At 40.7% G+C, this 26,024-nt stretch overlaps 2 protein-coding genes across 4 annotated transcripts; one reads left to right on the top strand and one right to left on the bottom strand.

Annotated features, from left to right (window-relative positions):
- Positions 1-368: 368 nt before the first annotated feature.
- Positions 369-17,172, bottom strand: LOC107290110 (nuclear receptor coactivator 5). Of its 2 annotated transcripts, none has more exons than XM_015818963.1 (11): positions 17,163-17,172; positions 14,418-14,484; positions 11,233-11,265; positions 9,806-9,886; positions 9,505-9,587; positions 8,311-8,437; positions 4,709-4,908; positions 3,849-4,124; positions 2,591-2,809; positions 963-1,100; positions 369-710 (listed from the first exon to the last, which is right to left on the bottom strand). In XM_015818963.1, exons 2-11 carry the CDS (start codon positions 14,474-14,476, stop codon positions 652-654), a joined length of 1,275 nt encoding a protein of 424 aa, XP_015674449.1. In that variant the 5' UTR covers positions 14,477-14,484; positions 17,163-17,172; the 3' UTR covers positions 369-651. The 2 variants fall into 2 exon arrangements, with proteins under 2 accessions (XP_015674449.1, XP_015674457.1); XM_015818971.1 differs by having other exon boundaries at positions 2,591-2,797.
- A 672-nt stretch (positions 17,173-17,844) lies between these two features.
- On the top strand, positions 17,845-21,175 carry CNEP1R1 (CTD nuclear envelope phosphatase 1 regulatory subunit 1). Of its 2 annotated transcripts, none has more exons than XM_015818952.1 (6): positions 17,845-17,940; positions 18,933-19,004; positions 19,350-19,423; positions 19,902-20,011; positions 20,644-20,698; positions 20,805-21,175. In XM_015818952.1, exons 1-6 carry the CDS (start codon positions 17,916-17,918, stop codon positions 20,844-20,846), a joined length of 378 nt encoding a protein of 125 aa, XP_015674438.1. In that variant the 5' UTR covers positions 17,845-17,915; the 3' UTR covers positions 20,847-21,175. The 2 variants fall into 2 exon arrangements, with proteins under 2 accessions (XP_015674438.1, XP_015674429.1); XM_015818943.1 differs by having other exon boundaries at positions 17,845-17,949.
- The last annotated feature ends 4,849 nt before the right edge of the window (positions 21,176-26,024 follow it).

The raw sequence follows: 26,024 nt of genomic DNA, 5'->3' as shown, positions 1-26,024 counted from the left end.
TTATTATTATTATTATTATTACTACTACTACTACTACTACTACTACTACTATTATTATTATTATTATTATTATTATTATTATTATTATTATTATTAAAGCACAATGGAAAATGTAAAAATATGTTCCGAGGTGATTTGGACTATTTAAATTGGGGCAGTTGGGAAGTATTCAACAGAATATAGGCTTGGAACATAATATTATGCACATACCTTGCTTATGTAGGGCTTAATATGCAATGTTGGCCTTGTGTATATTGTGGTTTATACTTAACCATGGCTTATCCAATAAACAGCGTTGCAACGGATGGAACAGTTAAACAATCATCATTACTTAAGCAACATGTGAAACAGAAAGAGATCAAAAGGGGACCTGTGGAAATAAGTCATTTATTTTGGACAACATTGATTTTAGAGAACAGGTTAACATTGGGAATCTACATTATCCATTGTCTACAAACATCTATGTTGTGTTTTAAGTAAAAAAAACAACAACTTGTTCTTAGGAATGTGTACAACAGAAAATAATATGCATTTAACATTGCCAGGAGTGGTAAAAACACACACATTTGTCAAACTCAGCTTATCTTAGAAGAGAAATGCTGCCATCTAGGATGACTCTTTATTTAATTCCTTATTAGTTCAGGCGTCCTCTCAAGTCAGGAACTTTGGTTTAGAGGACCAGGGATGCTGGGAGGATCTGGACTGAGCAGCTGTGAAAAGAAGAATAGCAAGACTTTAACTCACAAAGTTAACTCACAAAAACAGGGGCGGGCTGGCTTTAGGACATGATGCTCTTGAGCAGGGCTAGGCAACCTTGGCTCTTTTATGACTCGTGGACTTCAACTCCCAGAATTCCTGAGCCAGCATGGTTCCCAACTTTGAAGACCGATGCACTAATGCAACAAAACCATCTTCTTTGAAACTTAGGCATGAAGCATCACCCAGATTTGCCCGGCTCTCACCTGGTGTAGGCAGCAGGCCAGGTCTGCCCCCAAGCAGTGGCCGCTTTGTGGGCTTATGCGGAGGAGTGTGGTGCATCTGTCTTTTGCTGGTCTTTATAAGAAGAGGTGGAGGTTTGCCCTTTGGGCCAGCCAGCAGTGCTATAAAGGACAAACAGAAAACAGGATTTTATGCATAATGAGATAGTGATACCTTGGTGCTCATCGTTAATTGGTTCCGGGAGGTACGATGCATACCAAAAACGATAAGCACCAAACAAATGTTTCCCGTTAAAGAATAATATAGTGAGTCACAAAGCAGCTGACAGTGACAAGTTCTAGCTTGTGCATTGAGTACTAAACGAATGATGAGTACTGGGGCAAAATTCTTGGGTCAGGACTCACTGAATACCAAATGAGATGAATTTCAAAGCAGCTGAGCACCAAGATACCTCTGTGGGTAGCAGTGTCGACACACTGGATACAGTGCAAAGTTATATTCAAAAGGCAAGGTATATATGATTTCCAAGGGGGAAAAAAGTGTCCACCAGTTACAGGACAGTAATCAGGGATCCAGGCAACTGGTTCTTTTGGATCCAGAGACGATAAGCACGCCAGTGAATAAAGAAATGATAGATTTATGATTAACTCAAGCAAACAAATTTAAAAGCCTAGCATAAAAAAACACAGATACCAAGCAAGATGATACTCAACTTTCCCACCGGTTCCTTAATAACAATAGCCCAAGGATGCCCAATTTCCACAGTACCCACAGCTAGGATCGGTTCAGAAGCGCCCACCATCAGCAATAATCCCAAGGTTTTTAGCAAAAGCTGACCCCAGGGCATCATGGCCCTGCCTATAGTCAGGAGACTGCAAGACCTGGCCTTGAGTAGCTGGCACATGACTCTGGAATGGGAGCCGGAAATCTGAGACTCACAGATTGGTGCTTATGTCAAGATTTCTTCCTGCCCCTTCTTTCTTTTATTTGTATCCCGCTTTTTACTATTTTTACAAATAACTCAAGGTGGTGAACATATCCAACACACCTTCCTCCTACTATTCTCCATACAACAACAACCCCATAAGATAGGGAGTGACTAGCCCAAAGTCACCCAGCTGGCTTTCATGGCTAAGGCGGGATTAGAACTCAGTCTCCTGCTTTCTATTCCAGGTGTCTTATTCAATAAACTATTCAATAAACAAGAGTGGAAAACAAGCAAGTTAGCTCAGAATGAGCTCTAAACTTCTATACATTTCTTAATAAGAAGAGTAGAGTAGAGTAGAGTAGAGTAGAGTAGAGTAGAGTAGAGTAGAGTAGGGTAGGGTAGAAATATAGAATGGTTCTTATTGGCAAAGTGTGATTGGACACACAAGGAATTTGTCTCCAGTGCATACAAACATATTTATCACAACAAAGTGATAAATCATAAGACACAATCATAAATTATGAGTTACAAACAGCAAAGTGATAAAGTGTAAGATAACAGAATGTAATAAGAAAGAAGAGAAGAGCAACAGACAGCCCTACTTCATGGATAAATATCCTTAGAGATAAGGATATTTGGATAAATCCAAATTTGTCACTAAACTCCTTGAAACACAATGGTCTCCCATACTGCCACTACGATACTGTATTTTGAAGGGCCCACCTGGAGTGGGAAGAAGAGGCCCCAACGGTCTTTCGCCCAACAAAGCTGGCTTAGGCGAGGGCACCCCAGGCTGGCCTAACACAGGGGCTCGGCCAGGCGTTGGCAGCAGAGGTGGGGGCTTGCTCAGCGTCGGGGGGAGAGCGCTCCCGCTTGGCCTGACATTTGGAAACCCGGCGTCTTCACCTGCGGCGGCTAAAGCGTTCGTTTCTGCAACAAAACCTGGATTAGGAGGACCCAAAGTTAGCAAGGAAACAAGTCGATTAGCAAAACACTCAACGTGCTGCTTGCCCAGAAGGCAGCCTGGCTGCATATCCTAACATCCTCTCTCCCTCTGCCTGTTCGTTTGCGCAGGGAAAGACTTAGGAAATTTTAAGGGCGTGAGGGGGGAAAAAGTCATTTTTATAGGAGTCACGGAAGGGATTTGAAGTAGGAAATTGGGTAGGGTTATTGGCTTTTATAATATCAAGCAGTCGGGGGGGGGGGTGTTTCTACTTTTTCGCGAGGGTTAAAACATTTTTCACTTGCTCTAATTATACCTCGTAACGGGCGTTCGCCAGGTGAAAGGTGGCTGGGATCGGACGGCGGCACAGAGCAGTTACTCTTTTATGACGGCAGCTGGATGAAAGCAACGTTTGGGGGCCACAAACTGGGGCTCACCGGGAGGGTGCGTCGCAATCTCCTAAAGTGGGGAGAGGCTCTCCAATCCGAGCCAGGATAGGGCGGACAACATTTGGGCTCCTGTTATCATTAAGGACCGTATATCCCATGCATTAAGGACAAGTGGCACGTCTCCCCGTGCCCCGTGAATAGGGATGACACGTTCCCTACTCGCCTGGAAGGGCTTCATTTGGAAGTGCAAAGGACGGACAAAATATTCAGGCACCTGGGATAAGGATGAGCTGGGTACAGAAACAGACAACCTTGGTGAATCCATCTGAAGTAGCCGCCCCACTTCCCAGAGGAAGAGGCATTACCCACAGATACGTGTTATCAAGCTGCAGCCCTTCGCAAGGAAGTCTCATTTTAACCATGTTGGCGTTCATGCACGAAGTGTGGTTTTTCTTTTTTCTTTTTCCAGGTCTGAGAGAGGACGGGATGTTAACTTTCACACTGGGTGTTTTCTGATTATTATTATTATTATTATTTTAACACCGAAGGCCCCCAAGAGGTTATTCTGAGATTGTGGGTGGGATTTAGAGGGTATTGTTTGAGGAAGAGATGAGGGGGCGGGGCGGGGTGGGGTGGGGACATGTAATACCTTCAAGCTTATTTCTCCTGGTCTTCAGGTAGTCACTTATTGAGTTCAATTCTTCCGCATATAAATGTTTTCCCTCACTTAACAGAAAGAGGAGGTGTCTAATGCCTAGAGGCACATGGTAACTCTCAAAAATCTCCCGTTCTAGGTAGTCATCCGCCAGATCAGCTGCTTTGTGGGAAATCTCTGCGTGCTGCTGTTGTTCATGCTCAGCAAAAATTTTCTGAAATTCTTTAGCTATCAGAGCCAGGGCATCCTCCATGGGCATATTACGGTGTACTACAGAGAAGAGAGATACCTTTGCTTTTTAAAAAGTTACATCCAGACAAAACCAAAACACAAAAGCGCCGTGTTCTTGCGCCATTCCGACTGCGGAGCTAGAAAGCTGCCTTCGGACACAAAAGGCTAACTTTTCACGGAAGGCTTTAGGTCCAAAATCCAATACAAACACGCCCGTTTCTATTAACTGTAGTGGGGGCGGGGTGGGGTGGGGATTCAACTATGAGCTTCTGGGTGTGTTGAATTAATTTCCTTCAGTGGGAATGGTTTTGTAAAACCACCTCTGGAAAAAGAGGGACAGAGTAAAGAAGTGAGTGAAATTGTCATGTCCTTTTTAAACGCAGGAAAACAAATTCCTACCAGAACAGTCCCAAGTTTTCGATGAGATAAATTTCGGATGAAGTACATTTTGCTGGATGCGGGCGTGGGGCACGACTAATGAATTCTTAAATTGTTTTACCGCTCTTCGGCACATTCAATTGTGTTTCGAAGAGGTTAGTTTTGATGTGTTTTAATATGAGGAGGAATGGATCTAAGGAGAGCATTGTCGAAATGGGACCAGTTCTTAAGGAAACTAAACTTACTTTTGATAATCTGATGAAGCATGATTACGGTGCATGAGCAAAGTGTTACATTAGATGGTTCAACAAGAACGCAAAATGGAGAACCATCGTTTTTAACTTCCTGGAGGGCGCGTGTAAGACCTGATTCAGAAGTAAGGTATATCATTTCCACCACAAGGCCATGATCCTGCAACCGATGGCCTATGGCTGTTGAATATTCCCTTGAAGGAAAAAAACAAAACAAAACAAAACAAAAAACAAAAAACAAAGAAGCAGGTTATTTTACAAGTAATTCAGAAAAATATATTATTAGTGCCAATGTCCTAGTAAGGGTCATTTTTTTGTGTGCGGCAAGAAAACTCGAAAATATTCAGTGAGATAGATTAAGGGTGTGCTTTTCTGCCGAGTCACCTGACACAGAGGGGCTCTTGTTTTATTAAAGGTAGGTTTAAGCAGTCATAAAACTTCCAGGTATACAGAGAAGAACCTCAGTGCGAGCCAGACATTTCCCAATTGCTTACAGAAAAGGTGAGATTAAATCTGTAGGGGGGAAAAAAGGGGAGTTGATTGGGTCATACAGTATCCTAAGTTTTATGGTTTTAGGCTTTGACCTCTGCAGACAGTGAGGTTCATCAATAGGGTATTCTCAAGGTATGAGCTGATCAATGGCCATGCTGATTGAGAATTCTGGAGATCTGGAGAGTGACAGGTGGGAAAACCAGGTCTCTATATTTACATTTACCTATTGTGGGTACAGAGATTTGGGGTTAAACTTCCTTGGTGGGAAACACAAGATTTCCCCACAATATCAAACTGACTGGTGAAGCCCTTGTTTATATGAACTTCCACGTATGTTAAGCTCGCTTGATTAGATCGGATTGGGGCTACCTGGACTTACGTCTCGCAAACACTTTGCAGTGATTGAATTGCGTAAGGACAGAGCATGTCTAAGTGGCTTCCATTTCAACAATAATTGCAAGGGAATCTCAGGTGTGTATCCATGAGAAACTGCTTAGTATTTGTGAATATTTGGGTAACGTACGTAAACAAGATTTTTGCATGTAAAGTGATCTCTATGCATGTAGATTTACATGCATGTAAAGTATGCATGTAGAAATTATTTAATAATAGCAATTAGGGCTCTCAAAGAACAGCCCAAAAGAACTCTGCTTTCTTTTTTCAGATTTGAAATAGATTAGTTTAAAAGTAAACAAATATGAAGCAGCAAATATTACACTACGAAGCAATTTTTAAAAATGAGCATCTTATTCGGATTTTATAGATATTTTTCACGTACTAGCACTTTTACAGAATTGCTTGGCAACCAGGCTTTTATTATGGGTCATTCCATGCTCTTTCTGGACAGAAACTCACTTTTTTAAGGCTGCAATGTTACTTTATGGAAAATTCGATCGGCACGGATGCCCAAATTTATCTAAATTAGATGTAATTTATCTAATCGGATGAAATGGAAGTCAACAATTTCAAGTAATTGGCACTTTTACCTATGCTTTATAGCAATTTTGCATGCCATGTTTTAGCAGGCTCTTTCTCGAAGAATAAATCATTAACAAAATTTACAAAATAGTTTGTATTTTGCCAAACCCAAAGATTTACTCTAAAGATGTACTCTAGATTATATGAATATTTTAAATAGTTGCATTAACATCTCATCTGAGGATATGAACATGGGAGACTAACTATGGACAAATATTTAATGGAGATGTTTGTAGAACAGAAAGCAAGGCGGCCAAGGGTTTGGGGCTTAGACTGCATGAAAAGGTTTAGCATGAGATGAACAATCACCACCTCCAGTTTATCTTGCATGCTTGCTATGAAAAGAGCAAACAGATGAAAGGCAGAATTTTTTTTTTTAATTCACACTTTGGATGGGAAATTGGAAAAGAGAACGGAAGTATTTTACCAAAAACAATTCAGGCTTCAGGTGTCATTTTGGCAATCTAGTATCAAGGAAAAAAAATGGAAGCAGCCCCGTAGGTCGTTCTTACAGCATTGCTAAGCAATCGATGAGAGCGATTCATCAAAATTGCAGTGACAATTAATTTAGCAAAGACGTACAACAGTGACACTCAAATAGAGACTGCCGCTATTTTTTGCTGCTGATAATGTGCTTGATGTTGTGTGGAGAACAGCCTTTAGGGAATGACTGAGAATGCAAATTAAGAAATCCTGGTTAAGGTTAATACTACAAGAATTAGAGGGAAATGACAAAAGGGGGACAAAAGCCGAATCAAAGCAAGCGAAACTCTCAAAAGTTCAAGATTAAGCAAAGGTGGAGACAGCATGTTTGCCTTAAATTGATGTGTGTGTTTTATATTAGAAAGTCTTCAAGGAAAAAAAAAATCCTCAGAGACGCTAAGCACTTTTCTGTGAAAATCTGCAAATACGGGGGGCTTTTTTTTCCAGGAACTGCGTAAGAGAAATAATTGTTATTTTAAGTAGCAAGACGAAATGTTCAATACCGAACGCTGAATTTATGACCCTCGGTGAATTTCATGGCATTCAAAACCAACTGAAAGGAACGGAGAGGGGACGACGTGGCTAATCATTATAAACTTCCGTCGTGTCAAGATCAAAATTACGCTTTTTCAGTTGGCTTCGTTCAATGACAGAGCTTAACACTCAAGTTTTACCTTAAAGAATGCTCAATACCATTACCCACAAGACTTATGTTGATATTCAACTTATATTTGGGCAAAGAAGAACAAGGGGCCACGTTAAAATGGTTCTTTAAAAAACACCGCACGATAATCCATACATATGCGCGTTTAGAATATTTCACAGGCAAAAGAGAGAGGTGGATCTTAGTTTAAATGGACGTGGATAGGCATGAAAAACCACAGGTGACTGTACAATCTAAATAGTTTCCACACCCCTTTTAGAGAGATCTCCCCATTAAGTAAAACAAACAAACACGTAAGAATCGGTACTAAACTTACGATCATCCTACAAGAGCTACAACTACACTAATTAAGTCCTACCAAACCCAATAGGACTGACGCCCAAGTTACAAGGGACAGAAGGAAATCAAAATATTTTAACATTTTAAGTTTCCCACTCATGAGAAACAGATGCCAAAAATGTAATATAGGGGGTCTCTATAGCGGGTGGGAATAATGGGGGGCTGAGCCTATTTTACTATTTTTATTCAACTCTCTAAAGCAGCGGTGGGCAACTATGGCGCCTTTATGACCTGTGGACTTTATGACCTGTAGACCATGCTGGCTCAGGAATTCTGGGAGTTGAAGTCCACAGGTCATAAAGGTGCCATAATTGCCCACCCCTGCTCTAGTGACTTATTCTGGGACAGTTCTAAGAAGAGGAGTTTACGAGAAAAATGTGGTGGGGTGGACGAATGTTCTTTTCTCCATGCAAATGAGGTTGCAAAATTTAGAAGTATATTTCTGTTGCTCGGTCATGCAGAACAGCTATGTACCGCCCCCGTTGCTTTTGGTCGCTTCAGAAACAAAATAGGAAAATTAAGATCTCTAAAAAGAGTTAACCACATTGCTAAAAGTGAAATTAAACGGGGAACTGTTGGGTCAAAGTGCAGTGAGGCGTCGGTAACTGCGCCTTGAAAAACAAAGACGAAAAAGACCTACGCTTGATCCTTGCTGATGGAAACGATGACACAGTCCGAAGCTCTTTCTCTCTTATATGCCTTGTCTATCTGCTGGTAGAACTCCATGTACAACTTATCGCGATGAACATCCTTGGTGTGGCCGTCATCTAAAGATATAAGCAGGTAATCAGATTGAGATAGATAGATAGATAGATAGATAGATAGATAGATAGATAGATAGATAGATAGATAGATAGACGGACGGACGGACGGACGGACGGACAGACAGACAGACAGACAGACAGATCAAAGAGCAACGAGGCTCTTGAAAAATTCAGTATCTGGGAAGGATTCAAGACTGTTGTCTTGGCTGAACAGTAGCAAGTACTATTAAAAGCTGGTTCCCACACTGATAAAAATGGTTCTGTAAACAGCCAGCTTTAAGTTTCTTTGTTCTCAATGAAAAGATTATATGTAGCTCAGGGCTGAACTGTGGTGCTGTCTGAGCTTGGTTGTCTTTCGCTTTTGCAGACGTTTCATTACCTGACCAGGTAACATCATCAGTGCTGGGTGAGTTGTCAGGTTTAACACCAGACAAACTATCAAGTAATAAATACCCTAATCAAGGAGCTACTAAGGCAGGGGTGTCAAACTGCGGATGCATCATAGCGAAACTGCGCCCACCCCATTGCCGGCAATGGCAAAAAAATCGTGATACGTCTCGTGGCACGTCACGTGGCGTTGCGAGTTTGACACCCCTGTGCTAAGGTGACAAACAATTATGCAGACCAACAATCAAGCAGAGAACAATATCCTAATCAAGGAGCTGCCAAGAAAACAAGATTTCCACCAACACTGGAGAGCAACCACTGTATATAAACTCACCAGCACTGGTGATGTTACCGAGTCGGTTACCGAAACATCCATAAGCAAACAAACCAAGCTCGGGGAGCATCAAGGACTCCACAGAAAAGGCTAATCTTCCTCTTGGGAGGCTATGTGTTTGGGATAAATTGGTACTACGCAGAAAATATTCAGTTGCTGAAATTCTTGCCGCTCTACCCCATTTCTTTCCATAAATCTTAGTAGAGAAAGGCCTGCTTGGAAATAAATACTTCTGATATTTCTTCAGCTGCCAGAGAGAACCCAGCTGGATTGAAATGCAAAACTGAAATGCAAAGCATTTGGAGGAGCAAGCACATTCTTTCTGCAGTTTATTTCAAGCAAGGCTTACCTTTCTGACAGGACTGGTATCTCTCAAAAGTATCTTCGTTGTCCGTGGATGGATGATACTGCTGCCCAAAAAGTTCTTCAAAGCTTTAAGCCAAAAATACACAAGAACTAGTTTATCTCCCCCTTAAACAAAAGACCACAAAACAAAAGACCACAACCACAACCGATGATTTATTTCAGAGAAGGCAGGGGACTGTATTGTTTCAGCAGTACAGAATAAATGTCTTATCGTTCAGTTCCCTCTATTATTCTCTGCCTTGAACAATTGAAGTGAGTGTGGAAGGGAAAAAGATCCTTCTCACCTGTTGCCATCCTCAAAGTCCTTCGAATAACCGTCTGGGGGAGAGTAAGAACTCTGCTGAACGGTTTTGTAAGGATTTATGCTACAAGGAGCAAAGATATGGGTGTTAAGGATTGACCAAAGAATTTGAACATAATAAACGTTTAGACCAGGGGTAGTCAACCTTGGCTCTTTTATGACTCGTGGACTTCAATTCCCAGAATTCCTGAGCCAGCTTAGCTTAGCTGGCTCAGGAATTCTGGGAGTTGAAGTCCACGAGTCATAAAAGAGCCAAGGTTGACTACCCCTGGTTTAGACTATATAATGGCAAGACGACCATTTGGGGGCATTTGGAATCCAATTTTAGACTTTGCAGAATAAGATCTGAAACATCTTTTGTCTGGTGCAATACTGACGGGAGACATCCAGAATAGCTATTATTATTATTATTATTTTGTCAATTCAGCATTAACAAAGACCCCAGCAAAGAAAAGGAGAGATCCTGGGGTTTTTTTTCTTCTCCCCATTCCAATATCAGCAAATTTCTAGAGAGTTGGGATGACATGAGAGCATCTACCACCACTGCAGGAAAGATCTCTTTGTCATTGCAGGCCATGCTAATAGAAGAAATATGACAAATAGGGGACAAGGACATGGCATGGGGTAGTGTATATTATTATTATTATTATTATTAATAATAATAATAATAATAGTAATAGTAATAATAATAATAATAGTTGGAAGGGACCTTGGAGGTCATCTTGTCCAACCACCTGCTCAGGCAGGTAACCCTATACCATTTCAGACAAATGGCTGTCCAGTCTCTTCTTAAAAACTTCCAGTGTTGGAGCATTCACAACTTCTGGAGGCAGGTTGTTCCACTGGCTAATTATTCTAACTGTCAGGAAGTTTCTCCTTAGTTCTAGGTTGCTTCTCTCCTTGATTAGTTTCCACCCATTGCTTCTTGTCCTGCCTTCAGGTGCTTTGGAGAATAGCTTGACTCCCTCTTCTTTGTGGCAGCCCCTGAGATACTGGAAGACTGCTATCCTCCCCCCCTCCCGTCCTTCTCTTCGTTAAACTAGACATCCCCAATTCCAGCAGCCGTTCCTTATATGTTTTAGCCTCCAGTCCCCTAATCATCTTTGTTGCTCTTCTCTGTACTCTTTCTAGAGTCTCAATATCTTTTTTACATTGTGATGAGCAAAACTGGATGCAGTATTCCAAGTGTAGCCTTACCAAGGCATTGTATTACAAACAAAACATCCCCCCCTCTCCTTGCATCCATCCATCCATTCTTGTATCCATCCACAAATCCATCCATGCACCAACCCATTTATCCATCCATGCATCAATCCATCCATCCATCCGCCTTTGTTAAGAATCCTATCACGCTGTTATGGACAGATTCGGCTTTCAATCAAGAGCAGAAATGGTAACGTAATTACTTACTCCAGAAGTCGAGGAATCCACCCCGGTCTGTGCCTGGAGCCAAAAAGAAAAGCCAATTAATTTATGCTAAAGTTAACAGTAGTCAGCGCCATTGTTAAAAGTACTGATTGTCTCTGAATGTGGACTGTATCTTAAAAAGGTTGAAGACAAGACTGAACCTGGGCATTCTACCCATCGGTTCTCATGCTGCCAGTTGATGGATCAGCTGCCATTCTGAGTGGACTTTATGGGCAGACCCATGTAGAACACAGTGCAATGTCTCAAGTGGGAGGTGACCAAGGCATGAGTGACCATGAACAGGGTCTCCTGATCAAGAAACGGCTGTACCTACGCAAGGACCAATCTAGTGCTCCTTTGTTGGAGGGCAGATGCTGGTGTGATGTTTTCAGTTTGTTGACATTGCTATTTGTTCTTCTTTTCTTTGTCCCAGGCTGGTTTTAACTGTTCTTTGTTTTGGTTACGCTGTTTTTTTTAATATTGTTTTGATATATAGTGAGCCATCCAAAGCCATTTGGAGTTTTGTGACATCAGACCAAACAAAAATGATATGCTAGACTTGCAAAGGGTTAAGAAAGAACTTTTCTAATCATGTTACAGCATTAAAAGAAGAAGAAGAAAATAAGCTGGAATGCTGTTGAAAATTGCAGGGTGATTTAATTCCTTTAAAGCAAATGCTGAGCAGTCTTTTTAAAATCTCAGAATCGTACGACAGATAACCAAGATCTGTTCTGCCAAACTTTCTCTCCTTACAGATCAGCTGAACAATCTAATTATTCTAAACATTTTGCTTAAGCTGCTAGCTTTGGACCCACCGAGATATGGAGAAACCAATTAAAACAAAACAAAACATAAAAAAACCCCTCAAACTGGCTGGCAGATGTACAGTCTGGAAAGATTTGTCAAGGAGCAAAGGCAGCATAAGGACAACAGCTGCCTGTTCTTGCCTCATTTACTGTTAACTATTTCTTAGGCGCAGATAAAACTGAATTCGGTTACACTGATTAACTATGAATATGAGATGCAGCACATTAAACCCTTGAGCAAGATCTGAAGTATGTTATGCCAACAAAGATACAAGCACGAAACCCAAGATGGGGTTTATTACAGCCAGACACTGTTGTGGCGCTAAGTACAGTAAACAGTTTCAATTCTTTAGCCTAAAAAAATTCATTTCTATTATACTATACAGGTAGTCCTCAACGTATGACCACAATTGAGCTCAAAATTTATGTTGCTAAGTGAGACATTTGGGTTGGCCCATTTTATGACTTTTCTTGCCACATTTGTTAAGTGATCGCTGCCGTTGTTAAATTAGCAACATGTTTGTTAAGTGAATCTGGCTTCCCCACTGACTTGGCTTTCAGACGATCACAAAAGGGGATCACGTGACCCAGGCACACTGCAACCTCATAAATACAAGTCAGTTGCCAAGTGTCTGAATTTTGATCACATGACCATGGGGAGGCTGCAACGGTCATAACTGTGAAAAACGGTCATAAGTCACTTTTTTCAGTGCCGTTGTAACTTCAAACGGTCACTAAACGAACTGTTGTAAGTCGAGGACTTGTAACTGGTGTAGACCAGACCCTGTAGATGAACTAGTAGCACACTCAAACAACCAGAAGATAAGATGGAAATATTTCCATCTGTAATGAGCAGCTTGTCCAAGGAATATTCCATAAAGACCAACACCATTTGCCAAAAATCAAAAACAGAGATATATAGGTTGCTATAGGTAGTCCTAGCACCTACATTTCTATATAATATTCATATCACATTATGATATGAAAGTGTCAACATATAGACAGTAACCATAGATGGCATGCAAATGTTTCAGGGTCAATATCTGCGATTTTCAGAAATTCTGGGGAAAAGAACAGATCTGAAAACGAAGGCAGCTGCTGCCCATCAACGTAAACAACAATCTGACTTAATGAGGCAGCCGGATTAATTGCCTGGGTGGCCATATTGCTTTGAATTTGCCACTGGCATCTCTCTGCCAAACATTTTGATTGTGTTATTTATTGCATTTGTATCTCCCCTATGAAAGCTCAAGGCAACCAACAAATCTCCTCTAGCACACAATTGAGAACTGAGAGTCACTGATTTAAAATCAACCAGTCAGTTCTGTTCCTTCTGCAAAGTTTTGCTGTTAAAGTTTTGTTGTTGGTAAGGAACAGAAGCAGATATTGGAAGCATAAATACTTTGGCTACCAAATGAGAAGATTCCTTGGAAAAGCCCTTGATGTTAGGAAAGCTTGAAGGCACAAGCAGAGCGATGAAATGGCGAGGTAGTGTAATTGAGGCAATAAACATGAATTTGGGCAAACTCCAGGAGACACTGGAGTTGGGGGGGGCAGTGGGGGAGGTGAGAGGTGCTGGAGTGCTATAATCCATAGGGTCATGAAGAGTTGGGCACAACTTAGTGACTGAACCACAGCAACACAATTCTTTGATAACTCTTGATTCCAGCTGAAATGGAATCCGGATTGAAAAACAAGGGTAAGCCAGGTGTTGGTACTAAATTAGACATACCAGCTTGCATGGGAACAGCAAGCCCAGAATAATTTGTTAAGCTTGGCAGCCATACAAATTGCATGAATAAATAAATAAGCAAGCAACCAAACAAGCAAACTAAGATGATAGGTTTAGATGGGAGGCACAATTTCTTGTTTTATGTATTTATTCACATGAACAGAAAAACAAAGAACAAATAGGTAACACAAAAAAAAGCACACGGATAGTTAGGCAGGATTAGCTGTGAATTTGGGCCTGCCATCAGCAGCAAATGTAGCTACTAACCAAAGTAAAGAAGGAAACCAGGATTCAATGAAAATTTAAAGGGCTAAATTTCACACAGAATTCTCAATGATTTAGTCAGATTTATATCTTATATGATTAAATGCAAAGATCAATGTTCAGTATTTAGTTTGTATCCATCAAGTATAGGCTGCAATTTTTTTTAAAAAAACTTTTGAACTGAGTGTAAAAAAATATAGAACACATTAACATTTTTACACTACAAAAATGGGAGTCTGAGATTAATAGATAGATAGATAGATAGATAGATAGATAGATAGATAGATAGATAGATAGATAGATAGATGTGTCTTTTTTAATACAAACACACAGAGGGATGTTTTTAAAACTAGAGGAAAAAGAACATAGATCACTGTGTTTTTTACCTGTTTTCAGGATCAGGTGTTTGTGCTTGATCTGTGTTTGCTTTGGCCCATGAAGACATTTTAGTTTCTAAATTAAAAAAGAAAATCTAATTTAAAAAAATAGTTTCAAAATATTTCCAGAAGAAAATTTATATCTGAAAACCTTCAGAGTGATAAGCCACTTAAGAAGTTTTTTTTGCCAAAGTACTACTGTGTTATAAAAAAATTGAAAGTCAAAAAGTGGAAACATTTGAGTCCCTTAAAAATGTTGCTTTGCTTCATGAAATTAAACTCTTTCCCTTCTCTTAATTGCCCTTACAGTGTTATGGCAGAATGCCAAGAAGCAACAGAGTATGGGGTTAAATGGACTTGTCCATAATTAACATTTTTTACAAGAAAAGATTTCCCACAGGAGAGATAAAAAAAATCTGGTGCCTTCTACATATTTTAAACTACCATTCCTACAATTCTTTGTCTGGGTCATAAAGTCTAAAACATCTGGGGGACATCAGGTAGAATTTTCCATTTTTGTTCTGCCACTTTTTGTTTTTGTATCAGGTTATTCATTTTTGAGGGCATAATTACAAGGCTGATGTGACAGGTAAATTTATTTTTGCATTTCCCTTATGGTGTATTGCTAGCTTGAGTTATTTGGAAAGGTTGTTTGCTCTGTTCAGAAGCCTTCACATTTTTTGTGCTAAATATTCTTGGGAATATAGTAGACCCCAAAATAAGGGAATGTGCAGCAAACTTTAAGTTTCTTCCATCTCAGTGATTCTAGAGCTCAGATAAAGGATACACTGCAGCTTCCACCACAATAGAAACACCACAAACTCATTTTGTTTCTCTAGAGACTTTTGCCTTAACAATATATACAATTATAGACTACCTGTTCAACATAATTATATATAATAGTGGGAAAAATGCAGTGAGGCATAAATTGTGGTATTGTGGTGAGAACATTTTGGAGGTCTTGCAAAGAGCACAAGGGAAGGTTCAATTGATTTATTGCTAAAAGTGGGACTATTCTCAGCTTCTCAACACAGGAATCTTTTCAACCTGCTTAGAGGGCTCCTTTTCCTACAATAGGCACATAATATAATCCCATCAAATATATCAATAAAGTCAGATTAGAGTGAAAATGGGGATGCAAAATCATTGATCCTCAAGGTGACTTTCTGTCCCTTTATCCTTTTCCATGGGATGAGAACTTGGGTTGTTTTCTTGCAGACATCTCATTACCCAAACTAGGTAACCTCATCAGTGCTAGTAAGGAGTACGGTTTGCTGTCAGTTTATATTCTACTGACTTGCCCTGTCAGTGGGGGTGGGGTTGGTCTTAGACGCTCTTTGGTTGGGCTGTTTACTGTTGGCTTCTTTGGAAGTTCCTTGATTGGGCTATTGTTAACTTCTTGATTGTCTTTCTCTGATGTTAATCTTGGAGCTAATCTATGCTCATCGGGGTACTGACTGCTTCCCCAGCAGCAATCAGCATCCAGATGAGCACAGATTAACTCCAAGATAACATCTGTCCAACAATGAAGTAGACAATAGTTGGCATAAGATAAATTAAGAAATACAAGAAAAAAATTAAGCATATAAATTAGTTTTATCCCACTAAAGACAAAGTAAATAGAAAGTTACAGCTTAATGTAACTGAATACAAAGTTACATCTTTTTTAAACAAAGTTAAAAAAAGATGCCTCTATATGTTGTTGTTGCTGCATTTACAGTATATATAGCCTACTTAGGCAGTCCTCCTTCTCCCTTTCCCTCCCTCCTTCCTCTCTATAGTTGTATACTGTAATTATATATGCTCACAGACACAAACATGTTATACACACTCACTCACTCAATAATTGTGGCAAACATACACACTTAGATGCATTCTCTCTGTATGAGTACACACACACACACCTAGAGACATTCCCTCTGTGTGTATCATGTAGTTTGTACTGTATATCATATTTATTGTATGTAGGTATATGTAGGTATATGTACGTATGTATGTATACACACACACACACACCTAGAGACATTCTCTCTGTATATATATCACGTAGTTTGTATTGTATACCGTATGTATTGTATATAGGTATATGTATGTGTGTGTATACACACACACACACCTAGAGACATTCTCTCTCTACATGTGTCTTACATAGTTTGTATTGTATACCGTATTTATTGTATGTATGTATGTATATGTATGTGTATACACACACACACACGTATACAAATGTTACACACACAAACTACGGCAAATTGAATGGAGAGCAGACACGCATTATTTACACACACACACTCACACACACGCAGACATGCATTATTTACACACACACACACACACACAAGTATACAAATATTATACACACTCAATAACTACGGCAGACAAACTGAATGTAGCACAGACACGCATCATCTACACACACACACACACACACAGATTATCTCTCTGTATGTATGTATGTATGTATGTATGTATGTATGTATGTATGTATGTATGTATGTATGTATGTATATTTATATAAACACACACACAAGCTCGGCCACGAAGCCATCTGCGCCAACTGCCTGGCGAGGCCTGCTTCCTCCTCTCCCCCTCCGCGGCCGCTCCCGCCAACCAACCGCCCACCCGCCCCTCCTCGGCCCCTTCCCAGGCTCGCTCCCCGGCGCCCCAGCAGACCCCCTCCCGGCCCCGGCCGCCCCTTCCCCCCCGCTGCCCCGCCCGGGCCCCCCAGGCGCCCCTCCGCCCCGCCAGACCCACCGTCCTCCTCTTCCTCCTCCTCGCTCTCCTCACGGAGCCGCTGCGACCCGCGGGGGGGGGGAGCGCGGTCGGTGGGCGGCGGCAGAGTGGTAAGGGTCAGTCGGTCCCGCCCATTCGGGGTCCTCCTCTTCCGGGAGCGGCGCATCCGGCCCTCAGCGGCCTAGCGAGGCCGAGCAGGCCTGGCGCGGTTTCCTAGGCAATGGCGGCTGGCTTTGCCGAGGCGATAGGAATGTCGGGAATTGTAGTTCAGGCAAGCGCTTTCCCAACCTAGCGTGTTCCCTGGAAGCGGGACGATGAAGGAACTAAGGGAGGGAGGGAGGGAGGGAGAAAGGAAGAAAGAAAAGGCGAAAAAAGGAAGGAAGGAAGGAAGGAGGAAAGAAAGAAGAAAAGAAAAGAAAGAAAAATTGTTAAAACGTTTTCAAACGCTCTTAAAAACTTGGAGGACCCCTGGAACCAAGCAGGGAAAGGGAGGGGGAAAAGAGCGTGCAAGCTGCGCGTGCGCATTCCTCTTTGCCCGTCCCTTCAGCCGCTTCCAACTTCTTGCCCAGAGGGGGGTGGACCCAATGGCGGCGAGGCTTGTTGGGCGACGGGCGGAGTCTGGGCGAACGCTGCCCAATGGGAAGCGCCGATGATGCGAGGGCGGTGAAGGAAGTTCGAGAGCTTACGTCGGGCGCCGGAGGAGGGAAGCTCCCGGCTTTGCGAGGCGGTGGGCAGCTGGTCTCGGAGCGCTCTCGTCCCCCGCCGTCCGAAGCGATGAATTCGCTGGAACAGGCGGAAGGTAAGGCAGGTGAGGATGGGTCCCGGCCTCCTCGCCTCGTTCCAGGGCTGGTGTATCTCGTTATCCCACGTCCCGCCACCCAGAGGTCCCCAGCCTTCCCCAACCTGGCGCCCCCCACATCTGCTGAACTGTCATTCTCACATTTACTGCAGACGTGTGTGTGTGTGTGTGTGTGTGTGTGTATGGATATGGATAGGTAGGTAGGTAGGTAGGTAGATAGATAGATAGATAGATAGATAGATAGATAGATAGATAGATAGATAGATAGATAGAGATAGACAGACAAATGAGATAGATAGATGGATGCATGGATGCATGCATGCTCTGGGGTGGTCACAGTTCATCAGGTCTAGTTCATCCCCACCAACTTGCCTGGTGAGCCTGTAGGGAGGGGCCAGATGAATGGCAATTATTTGGACCATTGTGGTGGTTGATAGATTTATAACAGATCCCATTTGTGCTCTGAATATTATTAATTATCTTCTTTCCCCTTTTATTGGTATTATGGTTTGTCGCACAGTCCACCAGACATTCAGATTGAATTTGGTGCTTTTTGTCTACCTATTGAGTCGTTTCCAAGGACCTAATTATTATTATTGTTATTTCTGTGGCAAGTACACTGAGTGCTTCTGTACCGGAGACAAATTTATTGCGTGTCTACTCACACTTGGCCAATAAAGTATTCAGTTCAGGGCTTACCTGCATTGGATGGGATTGTATTATGTGCCTGTGTCATCATCATCATCCAATTTTACAAAAAAATGTTTATCTTTATTGGTACAACACAGTTAAGTCACGGCTAGAATGAAAACAAAACAAAACAAAACTGCAGGGACTTATCCAGGTAGGGGCAGGAAGTCAGCACTAGCTTAAAAGCACACAAATGTCCTTTGTAGACCTTGTGTTGTAAAGGAGTTTCCATGGTTTCAAAGTGCTAAATCTAAATTCTAAAGCAGGCTTTGACTAATCCGGTTATTCACTCTCATTTTTAGATCTCAAGGCTTTTGAAAGAAGGCTAACTGAATACATAGCTTGTTTACAACCAGCTACTGGACGCTGGAGAAGTAAGTGACAGGCCTACCTCCCAATTAAATGCTTGATCAAATTGTTCCTATCTGTGTCTTTAGGAAACTCATTTTGAAAAGCTATGTGATGGAAATGTGCATGATTTGGTAAAGTTTATTATAATGACTATGCTTGCAGTTTACAATATGGATGATTTTTGCTTAACAACTACTGGGAAAAAAGTAGTTAAATGGATCTGGTCATGTGGTGACCTGCATTACAACCTTCATAATATAAGACCGTAATTGGCAGTATCCATTTTGGTTATAAGTCAAGTTGTTACGGATTATTCCCAATGTATTGTATGTAACGACATCATTTTTGTCCTTTCAATTTTCCTCCAGTAATTCTTATAGTGGTATCAGTCTGTACAGCCACTGGTGCTTGGAACTGGTTAATAGATCCTGAAACACAGAAGGTGGGTTAAGTCCTTGCATTTTAATTTGCTATATAGATTCATGGAAGATATTTAGGATATTTTAGCAAGCATTTTAGACTGTCTGGAAAATTGCTATGTTTCTCTTCTAACATTAAGTGGTGCCATTACTGTCAACATAGCACTTTCGCTTCTCAAAATACAGTCTCAATACTGCACATTCTAGAAGCATGTCTGGAGCGTCATAATTTGGGATCTTTTAGATTCGATTTCAGAAGCTAACAACTAGAATCTGTCTACATTAAAAAAATCAGATTGCTAATCCCTATGGTAGCAGAGAAAAATTAGAAATTAGGTTTACTGCTTTTTGCCAAGAATTTGCTTAGAAGGAAATTGAAAGTACAGTAGGGATTTTCACTTCCTTACAGTTTTTTTTCTGTTCTGTTTTTCAGTTTTGTGTTTACTCATCCAATGTAAGAGTGCTTTTCTTAAAATAAAAAGTTGTTTGATTCTCTCCTAGGTATCTTTTTTCACATCTCTATGGAATCATCCATTCTTCACCATTAGCTGTATTACATTAATTGGTTTATTTTTTGCTGGAATACATAAAAGAGTAGTGGCGCCCTCAATGTATCCTTTTCCAAGGGTTTTATGCAAATACCAGGTCAATATGTGCAATACATAGCTGTTTAATATGCTATTTAGCCAATACATAGCTATTTAATATGCTATTTAGCCATATGCTGGGAAAGATTGAGGGCAATAGAAGAAGGGGACGACAGAGAATGAGGTGGCTGGTTGGAGTCACTGAAGCAGTAGGCGTGAGCCTAAATGGACTCCAGAAGATGGTAGAGGACAGGAAGGCCTGGAGGAACATTGTCCATGGGGTCATGATGGGTCGGACACGACTTTGCAACTAACAACAACAAGAAGAAGAGAGTAATTTAAGTGTAAGAAGCTCTTAACTCTAGCATAGGTTTTGCCCCAGACTAAAACTTTCCCTTGTGAAAAGCCACAGAAGAGGAGAATAAAGTTTTGTACCCTTTCTGGGTATAGAAAGGCAGTTGAATCTCATTTGATTTTTTTATATATATAATTTGTTGCTTATGAACATTTTTTAAAAGATTTTTTGAGCAGTTGGAAGGAAAATTGAATATTTTGGTGAGATGTTCAGAAATATTTTTTTATCAGTTTGCGAAATGAATTAGGAAAGCCGGCCCGTCAACTATTGAGAAGGCGTGTTTCTTTGACACCCTCTTCAGCATAGCTGCTCGATGTCGAACTGTTTTGGCAGAATACAATATGTCGTGCGATGACGTAAGTAACTCTGTTTTCCTTGGATAACTATGTTGAGTTTTGACCTTGGAAACAAAAGTTACAGTGGAAGAGAGCGTTTAAAGTTGTGTTTTTTCCCCCTCCGCAGACTGGAAAATTAATCTTGAAACCTCGGCTCCACGTCCAATAACCCGTTACTTTTGTGTGTAGAGGATTGCGGAATTACACATACAAATTTTGTTTCTTCAGTTCAACAAGGCCAAATATTAGGACCGAGAAACAGGTTTGTCTTCAACATGGGATGGAAGACGTCTCCCAATCTTTTTCTGCCCAAACACTTATGTTGTCAGTTTCTTCTAGGACAGTATTACTGGGTTCTCATCTCTAATGGCGAGGGGTCGCAGAGGCAGCCTCTCCGAGACTCGCCCGCTTTTACAATGCGCAAATAATTGTAAATAGAAAATGGTTACAGTATTTGTACTGCCATCTGCCGCCGCGTTTTTTAATCAGTGTGTGTGTTTGTTGATCGCAAAGACTTTACCCTCTTCCACGTTTGCGGCACCTGATCTGTTGACATGTCACATCCCGAGGTCGTCCTGGTTTATCCCATGGACGAGAGAGGGTTGACATGTTGCCTAAGGTTTTGCAATGGGGTCCTTCCTTCTAGTCGCCTGGAACCTATCAGCAGAACGTTTAAGAGTAGCATCCAGGTCACCATGTTGGGTTAGCTGCTTCCCACGACTCTGCAGAGACTGTACGGTGTAAACTTGGTTTCTTTTCTGGCTCTCGTTTGGATCCAGAACATGGGGGGGAGAGAGGCTTGAGGGTCCCATTTTGCATTTTCTTGCTAGTAATTATAAATGTTTGGCCTTTGCAAGTTGGAGAAGCCAGAGGAACATCCCACAGAAATACTTGGTCTGGATGAACAAGCTCATTTTTTTTTTAGTCCTAGTTTTTTCGCTTTGTGCAACCTTTGGCCTGCTCTATTATCCATTAGCTTACGGTTTTTTTAGCTCTGCCTTTCCCGAGTTGTTCTTTTTCTCTGCCTAAAAACAAGGTATTGTATTTGAAATTAACATTGGGAGAGTTCTGCCATGAAATTAGTATTGCTGGATGTGATGAAATGTTCTTCATATTACTTGACGGAAAGAAGTGCCAGAAATTAACCAAACCATCTTGCTGCTCTTTTGGCTTGCTGGATGCCCTCAACTGACCTAACACAATTGAAGAATTGGGAAGTAGGCTTGTAGGCTTTGTATTGTACACCCACAACAACCAAACTGAGCTTGGGGGTAGCTAGGTGACTGCAAATGTTTGGGTGGGCCAAACCATCAGCATCTTGGAAACCTTACGAGATGCTATCAAACCATAGTACTAGGTGTAGATCATGGCTTAGGTTAGTAGAAGTACTGGAGACATGAAGCTTTCACGCTGGTGTTGGAAGTGGTCTCTTTGGCTGTATTGTTTACCAAAAATACCTGCTTAAGGAAAAGGTCTTGTAGCCATGAGGTCAGATTCTAGACTGTTTAAGTGACTCTGGTGTTTCTCCATATGGGAAACTTCTTTAAACTTTTTTTTACAAACCCCTTCCAGCCATTTTAATTACCCTTGTTACACAGAAGTGTTAAAGTAAAAAAAAAAAAAGTGACTTACAGTCACAGTGTGACTTTTAAAATACTGACCCCAGGAATTTAGTTTTAAATCCTTGCGCCTTTTTTTAAAAAATGTACAAGCTATTTTAATAAGCGCATTGCTCTTTAAGACGCAACTGAGACCAAAGGGAATCTTAACCGTGCAAGAAATTGTAGGAAAAGAAATCTCTTGGATTAATAAATGCACCTCAAAAGTTTGATTTTTCTCCTTTTGCTCTTGAAGTGTCTTCTCTATTCCTTGCGTCCCCGTGGTTTTTAAGCAGCTGTACGTTTTTGTAGGAATTGCATTTTAAATAAATATTTTATTGTTTGATCTTTTTTAAAAAAAAATGCAAGAGTGTTTTTGTTGGAAGTAAAACCTCTGAAATCACTAATTTCTGAAAATTTTATTGGGAGAAAAATTGCAAAATACAGTTGATTTCTACAGGACAAAAATACAATGGTTGGGTCTCTGTAATAGCTCTACAAATAGCCACATAGCATGAATTTATAGCAAGAAATCTTAACAGCAGAGCATAATGATTTATACATTTTCCTATTTGTAGTAAAATAACATGGTAGCACCTTATCCAGCCAACAGATTTATAAAATTATCAGCCTTTTTGTCACCAAAGAATAATTTCTTTTCCTTAACACTTTTAATTATGGATATGATTATCTATTACGGCCCCATTCCACTTTTTTTTTTTTTTTTTTTTAAATCTCTTAGCTGATAAAAGAATTATACAGGTAGTCCTTGACTTATGACAATTCATTTAGTGACTGTTCGAAGTTACAACGGCACTGAAAAAAGTGACTTATGACCGTTGCAGCATCCCTATAGTCACGTGATCAAAATTCGGACGCTTTGCGACTCATATTTATGACGGTCGCAGAGTTCCACGGTCACGTGATCCCCTTTTCCAAGTTGAAAGCCTACCCATAAATGGCCCAAATACAGCCGTTACATTAATGTTCCTCCTTCCGTTATATATTCAAGATGGACAATATTTAATATTTATTTGCTACGTATATGTAGGGATGTGGGTCTATACATACGTTCATAGTATGTTTAGGTGTGTGACATGTATATGTTTCACTTTGAGAGCGGGCAACTAAATTTCATTTTTGATGTGTGCCATAAAAATGACAATAAAGGTTATCTTATCTTAAAATAACCTTACTAGTTCATTTTTGTACATTTTAGTACTAAATTGTTTTTAAAATCAAATTTGCAAACTACAAGAGAACAGAGTGCATGCCCAGTGCTCACCCACAATTTCCCCAAATTACGATGAGCCAGATCTTTTTAATTGGAATGATAAGACTCCAGCATTTTCAGTCCATTTTGCCATAGACCCAATTCTGTACATTGCTGCAACTGGGCTTTTCCCATTGATGAGAGCCTGTTGGCTGGGAAATTCAGGGAGTTGGAAGTCCAGACATCATCCAGTTGCCTAGTTTGAAAACAGCTGAATTAAAAACTTTTGAAGTCAGCAAAACCTTTCACAACAGCTCTTTCAAATTCTGATATTATTTATTTTTCTGCACTTGGGACCTGTGTCTTAAGATCTCAGGAACTGTTAATGTCTTATCGACTTAAGATAAAATTTGCTGGGGAAAGAATGCAAATTAGCAATCTCGTAGTACTAGAATACGTATTGGAAGTACATCCGGCTGTTAAACTTCCAATAAACCTCAGCAGCGGAAGTGGTCTCTTCCATCCACCCCGATCTCAGGGACTAGTCTGGACCTGTCTGAATCTATTTAGCCTATGAGAAAAAGTATCCTTTCCATTAAGACAGATTACTTTAGATCCCAGTGTAGCTTTGCACTTTGTACTGAGATAACCTATTGAGGAGGATTTGAATAGTAACTATATGGATTGTATGGGAGATGAAACTCAATCAAGATGAGATACTGGACAACTTGGAAGAAAATTTGGCGGGCACCCATCTCCATAATGGAGAAATGTCTTCGCTCTCTCATCTTCTGCAGAGATTGACTTTTCACGACAATCCGGTATGAAAGACATTGTTTTATCGTTTTATGCAAAATTAACTTGCATTTATTATCCAAGGGTTAGATTATAAAATAAAAATGCGTACTGTGATCCCGGGCACATTTTCCTTATGTATTTTAAGACGGATCTTTAATCTTTCATGATTTAAGAAAAAGATCGTTGAACTGTGGAGATTTTCAAAATATAGTAGGTTAAAAATAAAGGCCGTTTCTATTAGGCAGAAGAATTTGGTAGGATGTCTACCAAATGTTAACAAATGTAGAAAGATTATTTAAAAATGTTTGTAGCTGACTTCACGATTTAAAGAAAGCTCCTCTCTTGCCATTCACTTAAACTGCATTTAAAAAATAGCTCAAAAGATTTTGTAACTAATTAGGAAATCCAGACGAGGCTTTGATCATAGCTGTGAGGAGGGAAAAAAAATCTTGAGCATTTTTATTATTTGTGTTATAAATCGTCAGCAACTGGAATCTACTGTTAACTTTAGTCTTTTTGCTTTTTTTCAAAAATCCCACTGAATAAAGTCAAGCTCCGGAGTGACCGAGCCTGCTTTTTTCAAAGCATCTTATGGCGGTCTAGCAATGAAGGGAAATCTTTCTCAATTTACAATTCTGAAAATAGCTTGGAAGTTAGGGGTCCTTGGTGTTTGGTGGCTTTCTTGCAGATGTTTCATTACCCAAACTTTACCAGCGCTAGAGGGGAGGGGGGGTTGGCAGAGAGGAGAAAGAGGAAAAGAAGGATGACTTTGGGGTCCTTGGTGCTCTCTGAGCTCGTTTCTTGAGGACCTTTCATTACAAACTAGGTAATATCACCAGTGCTAGAAGGGAGGGGGGTTTGCAGAGAGGACTGTGGAGGTCTTTGGTGCTCTCTGAGCTTGCTTGTTTTCTTGCAGACGTTTCGTTATCCAAACCAGGTAACATCACCAGTGCTAGTGAGAAGTGGCATTTGCTCTCTGTTTCTATTCTAGTGGCTTGCCCTGGGGTGATCTTAGAGGGTCTTTGGTTGGGCTGTTTACTATTGGCTTCTTCTAAACACCTCTACATCCCATTCCTTACTAGCACTGATGATGTTACCTAGTTTGAGTAATGGAATGTCTGCAAGAACGCAGCCAAGCTCAGAGAGCACCAAGGACCCCAAAGTCGTCGTCTTCTTCTTCTTCTTCTTCTTCTTCTTCTTCTTCTTCTTCTTCTTCTTCTTCTTCTTCTTCTTCTTTCCTTCCTTCCTTCCTTCCTTCTTCCTTCTCAAACCCCTCCCTTCTACCACTGATGATGTTACCTAGTTTGAGTAATGAAATGTCTGCAAAAAAGCAACCAAGCTCAGAGAGCACCAAGGACCCCAAAGTTGTCGTCTTCTTCTTCTTTTTCTTCTTCTTCTTCTTCTTCTTCTTCTTTCCTTCCTTCCTTCCTTCCTTCTTCCTTCTCAAACCCCTCCCTTCTACCACTGATGATGTTACCTAGTTTGAGTAATGAAATGTCTGCAAAAAAGCAACCAAGCTCAGAGAGCACCAAGGACCCCAAAGTTGTCGTCTTCTTCTTCTTCTTCTTCTTCTTCTTCTTCTTCTTCTTCTTCTTCTTCTTCTTCTTCTTCTTCTTCTTCTTCTTCTTCTTCTTCTTCTTCTTCCTTTCTCCCTTCCTTCCTCCTCAAACCCCTCCCTTCTAGCACTGATGATATTACCTAGTTTGAGTAATGAAACGTCTGCAAGAAAGCAACCAAG

Source organism: Protobothrops mucrosquamatus, unplaced genomic scaffold, assembly GCF_001527695.2.
Source record: "Protobothrops mucrosquamatus isolate PMUCROS unplaced genomic scaffold, P.Mucros_1.0 scaffold_144, whole genome shotgun sequence".
In the NCBI taxonomy this organism is placed as follows: Eukaryota; Metazoa; Chordata; class Lepidosauria; order Squamata; family Viperidae; genus Protobothrops; species Protobothrops mucrosquamatus.
This window is presented reverse-complemented; position numbering and strand designations above follow the sequence as displayed.

Excerpts from the sequence above, each read along its gene's own strand:
- LOC107290110 (XM_015818963.1), bottom strand. The coding sequence starts at position 14,476 with ATGTCTTCATGGGCCAAAGCAAACACAGATCAAGCACAAACACCTGAT. Across the intron at positions 9,887-11,232 it reads TGGATTCCTCGACTTCTGGA|CATAAATCCTTACAAAACCG; the intron begins GTAAGTAATTAC and ends TGCTCCTTGTAG. Across the intron at positions 4,909-8,310 it reads TCCATCAGCAAGGATCAAGC|GGAATATTCAACAGCCATAG; the intron begins GTAGGTCTTTTT and ends TTTTCCTTCAAG.
- CNEP1R1 (XM_015818943.1), top strand. The coding sequence starts at position 17,916 with ATGAATTCGCTGGAACAGGCGGAAGGTAAGGCAG. Across the intron at positions 19,424-19,901 it reads TAGATCCTGAAACACAGAAG|GTATCTTTTTTCACATCTCT; the intron begins GTGGGTTAAGTC and ends ATTCTCTCCTAG. Across the intron at positions 20,699-20,804 it reads ACAATATGTCGTGCGATGAC|ACTGGAAAATTAATCTTGAA; the intron begins GTAAGTAACTCT and ends CCCCCTCCGCAG.